Raw genomic sequence first — 5,000 nt, 5'->3', positions numbered from 1 at the left:
TGCGTGTGTGTGTGTGTATGTATGTGTGCGTGGCGTGCGTGCATGTGTGTGTTCTTGCGTAGTGAAGTTTAGGTAGGCTACTCACCTACAGGCTGGTATCCTTGTCTCTGAGGGCCTCCAAAGGGGGTCCGGCTCATGAACGCTCCCCCATCAATCGACCCGTACGACATCTTCAACTCCTCTCTCACTCGTCACTCGCTCTTATCTCTACTGCAAGTATAATCTGCAACAAGCAAAACGTACACATGCATGGATGACTTGTTATTATTGTCTTTCAATTTCGTTCTTATTTCATATCAGGCCCCGTCATTGGATCCACACAACATCCACGGCTCCTCTATGTCTCTCTCTATCCAGCCAATTGAATCCACAGTAAACTAAATTAATTAGTATTAATTAATTACGGTCTTGTAATTTCTTTGTTTAATACTCTCCCTAGTCAATGGACCCATATTATGTTCTCAACTCCTCTTTGATTCTCTCTCTCTCTCTCTCTCTCTCTCTCTCTCTCTCTCTCTCTCTCTCTCTCTCTCTCTCTCTCTCTCTCTCTCTCTCTCTGCTGCAGAGATATTTTTCTAACAAAATGAATGTGAAATTAAACTTATTGAAAAGTATTGTCTTTTATTTAATTAGTGTCTTTTAATTTCTTTCTTATTTTATAACGCTCTTCCGTCAATCAACAAGTAAAACATCCTCAACTCCTCTCTGGCTCTCAGACCACATCAGCTGCGATATAGTTTGAATAGAACAACAAGTGCATGACCATGCACTTCAGGAAAATGAATTATTATAAATAGAATTATTGCTCTCCTTGCCACGTCTTTGTCTTTCTCAACACTGCAGCTGCACGTATAACCTGCAATTAACAAAATGTCCAAATTAACAACTTGATTGATTGACATACAGCTCACTCTCTTTCTCAGTGCTGTGGCTGCAAATATAACCAGCAACCAACAACATACAGTACACAACCATGCAGTTGAACATTTTTTCACCATTGTTTCTAATCTTGAGCCCATCTCTCTGAAGGTGCAGTTGCAAATTCTACCTTCAACAAGCAACATGTACATCGAATGCAGTTGTGTGAAGATCATTTATTGTTGTTTATTGATATTGTATTATTGTTATTCTTTATTTGTTGTTGTTGTTGTTATTAATACATCTGAATCCTCATTTTCTCTCTGCCTCTCAGAGGTCTACAGGCAATGGAAGTATGTAAAAATTTGTGTACAACCATGTACATTAGAAAAACAAATTTGTATATTCCCAGTTGTTATTATCTTAACGAGAGGTTGGAGGAAACACCCACATAGCTCTCCAAGTATGTAATTACGTAGGCTTCATTATTACAGAAATTGCACGTTTGTTAACCTCTTACCGCAGAGCCCATTATGTCCTATTTTGGAGAGGTTTTTGAGACCATGACTTTAGGATGCTACAGCTTTTGAATAACATTATCCACATTGAACTTTGAGGGTTTATTTTGAAGCAGATACTTGGGAGAAGACATCCAGCCAACTCCAGCTTTTTATGAACATCACTAAATCTACATTTCAGATCATTATATATAAAAAAAAACATCCGAAAATATGAAAATCGCCTAATTTTTGTTTAGTTTTCAGTGTGTACCTGGATGGTTATTTGAGATGCAGAGTAAAATAGTACATTTCCTCAATGCACATGTTGTCAGCAAGTAAAATCCAGAATTTGAAGTAGATCTGTAAAGTTACAGAGGAGTTACATAGCAAATACCACAGGTACTAATGGGCGTCTCCAAAAATATATATAAGTTATCCATATGTCCTATTTTGGAGAGGTTTTCAGACCATGACTTTAGGATGCAATAGCTTTTGTTTTACATGGTCCACATTGACCATTGAGGGTTTATTTTGAAGCAGACACTTGGGAGAACACATCCAGCCAACTCCAGCTTTTTTTTAACTTCATTAAACCAGATCATTCAGATCATTACATACTACAAAAACATCCGAAAATGTGAAAATCGCCTGTTTTTTTGTTTGTTTTCAGTGTGTACATTGATGGTTATTTGGTATGCACAGTGAAATACTACATTTCCTCTATGTCCATGTTGTGAGCAAGTGGGATCCAGAATTTGAAGTAGATATGTGAAATTACAGAGGACTTACATAGCCATTTCCACAGGTACTAATAGGCGTCTCCAAAAAACATATAAGCTATCCATATGTCCTATTTTGGAGAGGTGTTTAGACCATGAGTTTAGGATGTAATAGCTTTTGTTTTACATGCTCCACATTGACAATTGAGAGTTTAAATTGAAGCAGACACATGGGGCAAGACATCCAACCAACTCCAGCTTTTAAATCTACATTTCAGATCATTATATACAACAAAAATGTGAAAATCACCTTTTTTTTAGATTTCAGATTACAGTAAAACACCACAGTTCCTCATTGCACATGTTTTCAGCATGTAAAATCCAACACTTGAAGGGCTTTCACTTTCACTTTCAGATTATTAAAATGACATAGATGGTACATAACAATGTCCACAGTACTAATAGGCATCAAAGCACAACAATATTACAATTGGGTTTTTGTACCATTATTTCAAATAAACCAATAGTAGGACCTATCATCCCTCATAAACCTGCTTCAGTCTTTGAGGAGGAGTATAAACATATTATAAAACAGTCCATACCAGAGCCCCGTTAGCCAGAACGATTGCAAAATTGAAACAAGCAATGTGCTGTTACCACCTCCTACGACGTATAGCCATTCGAGCTGTCAGCCAAGACAAACAGCTTGAACCCCCACTTTGTTGGCTTGTCCTTGCTGTACATCTTCATCCCGATCCGGGACTTGGTGCCTACCATCCTCTCATCCACTGAGAGGTTCTGGAGCGGGTGGAAGTAAGCCCTGCACGCCGTCAGGAGGTCATCATGCAGCGGCCTGAGGCGGCAGAGGCCATCGTGCCCAGGCTGGCCCTTCAGCTGATCATTTGCTGCATCAACAGCCGGGTCACTCATGTGAAGGGTTGAGAAGATTACCTCGTATCTGTACCCTGGCATGACGGATGCAGGGAAGGGAAAACTGTGAAGGCGGTCCTTCCTCCATCCGTCCCGCATCTCTGGCAACTTCATCAATCCCTTGTAGATGACCAATCCGATGAAGCGGTACATCTCCTCCGGCTCTATGTCGACCCACTTCCTCTTTCGTCCTTGTGCAGCCCTTTTTGCAGCATGGAGATTGGTATGCCTGCACAGGGTCCTAACCACGTCCTTGCTGAAAAACAATAAGAACAGGTCAAGCGGCCGGTAGTCTACCTGAGGGTCCAGCTGTGGTCCTGGAGGGCGCCTGGGTCGAAATGGCAACGGTGGAGGCTCCACGTCTTCACTCGTTGCATCACGCCAGAAGTCGGAGTCCTGCGGCGGTGGACCCAGGGATGCACGCTTCGCAGGACGGCTTGGCGTTGAGGCAGGGGCTTGTGAGGTGCGTTTACCACTCGTAGCACCACGGCTTGGTGGAGGAGGGCATGGAGTTGGAGCAGAGGCTTTTGAGGGGCGCTTACCACGACTAACTGGAGGAGGGCATGGAGTTGGAGCAGGGTGGAGATCACGGCGCCTGCCACTCATGCGCACACTGCTGGCAGCTGGAGGAGTTGGAGAGGCAGCTGGAGGAGTTGGAGAGGCAGCTGGAGGAGTTGGAGAGGCAGCTGGGTGTGGGGCAGTTGAAGTCCCTTCCAAAGGGTCATCAGATGTGTTCCCATCATCCGAGTCAGATGTCTCCTCACTGTATGAACAAGAGGATACACAACATTAATTATACTTTTGTTTAGATGTAACAGTTTTTTTTTAAATTACATTTTCATTTACATTACATTTTCAAAAAATTACATTTCATTTACCACTACATTACAGTGTATCCTGCAGTGAAACAAAGACAGACTGAAGAATAAATCATGGCTATATATTGACAGTATGAATTGCCATAACATATTGTAGTAAAGCAGGCTGCAGGACATGGGAGTGCACTGACAATGAATGTGACAGTTCATGCTTTTTTTTTTTTTTTTTTTGCCTCACTGCTAATTGCATGTCAGCTGAATAAGTTGCCATTATCCATTTAGCTTGGCTACACCAACAAAATGCAAGTTATAGTATATTTATCATTACATTACAGTTAATCATATAGTTGCAGACATAAGCACTTTAGAATAAACTTACAAAGTAATGATAAACAGCATTGCCATTCAATACTGTAAATGGTAAAAGACATGGGAAACACTGACAGTGAACGCATTTTTCTTTCTGACTGCATGATTTGTGTATGTATTCATGTATGGAATCAATTAAATGTAATAAAATGTATTCTCACTATACTGCTGTCTAATATTCCTGTCAGTGTTTATATCTGGTGCGTTTGCAGCGTCTGTACTGCTGGCACAATTACCACATGGGGACAATAAAGTTCTAAACTTTCATTCAGCAGCAGAATTATCACTTTCATTATGCAGTGACACAATTATGCCTTTCACGATACAGTGACAAAATGATCACTTACAAATCGAGGACGACATCTATGCCGTCCTCAAACGCCTGAAGCGCTGAGTCGGTGCTGTCAGCTTCGGACACCGCATCATCCTCTGTCTCATTCCCGCCGTCATCAAAAAGTTGAGCGTGGATTTCGGCCAAAGTATAGCGCTTCCTACCGCGTCCATCCATGATGTCTTCACAACACTCGACTCACAGAAAGCACAGACGACTCACACTCACAGGCAACACACACTTTTAGGGAGTACAAACCCGAAATTGCTGACGAGAAATGCTGCTCTACGATGCGTAAAGCAAGCAGAGTAGGCGGCAACTCCAATGTTGTTGTGACAACCAAAACCATGCGGCAGATACGCATGCCGTCAAAAACGTGAGGGATTCACCAATCGGGATGAATGACCAACCTACATTGTCAGAAGAAAGCATACTATTGGCTGGATTAGATGTCACTCAAGTTTGGGTGAGCGTT

General features: G+C 41.8%; 2 protein-coding genes across 2 annotated transcripts in view; both read right to left on the bottom strand.

Annotated features, from left to right (window-relative positions):
* tsnare1 (T-SNARE Domain Containing 1) overlaps nt 1-5,000 on the bottom strand; it is a 274,201-nt gene that overhangs the window by 209,234 nt on the left and 59,967 nt on the right. Inside the window, exon 2 of the mRNA XM_063198056.1 lies at nt 86-223. Coding sequence (XP_063054126.1) covers nt 86-170 — 85 coding nt within the window. The 5' untranslated portion in view covers nt 171-223. The remainder of the gene's footprint in view (nt 1-85; nt 224-5,000) is intronic.
* LOC134448376 (proline-rich protein 12-like) overlaps nt 2,351-5,000 on the bottom strand; it is a 3,003-nt gene continuing 353 nt past the window's right edge. The window contains exons 1-2 of the mRNA XM_063198054.1: nt 4,542-5,000; nt 2,351-3,770 (exon numbers count right to left, since the gene is read on the bottom strand). The exon at nt 4,542-5,000 is cut by the window's right edge and continues 353 nt beyond it. Coding sequence (XP_063054124.1) covers nt 2,741-3,770; nt 4,542-4,702 — 1,191 coding nt within the window. The 5' untranslated portion in view covers nt 4,703-5,000 and the 3' untranslated portion in view covers nt 2,351-2,740. The remainder of the gene's footprint in view (nt 3,771-4,541) is intronic.

The sequence above is a fragment of the Engraulis encrasicolus genome, chromosome 5 (assembly GCF_034702125.1).
Source record: "Engraulis encrasicolus isolate BLACKSEA-1 chromosome 5, IST_EnEncr_1.0, whole genome shotgun sequence".
Taxonomy (NCBI): domain Eukaryota; kingdom Metazoa; phylum Chordata; class Actinopteri; order Clupeiformes; family Engraulidae; genus Engraulis; species Engraulis encrasicolus.
This window is presented reverse-complemented; position numbering and strand designations above follow the sequence as displayed.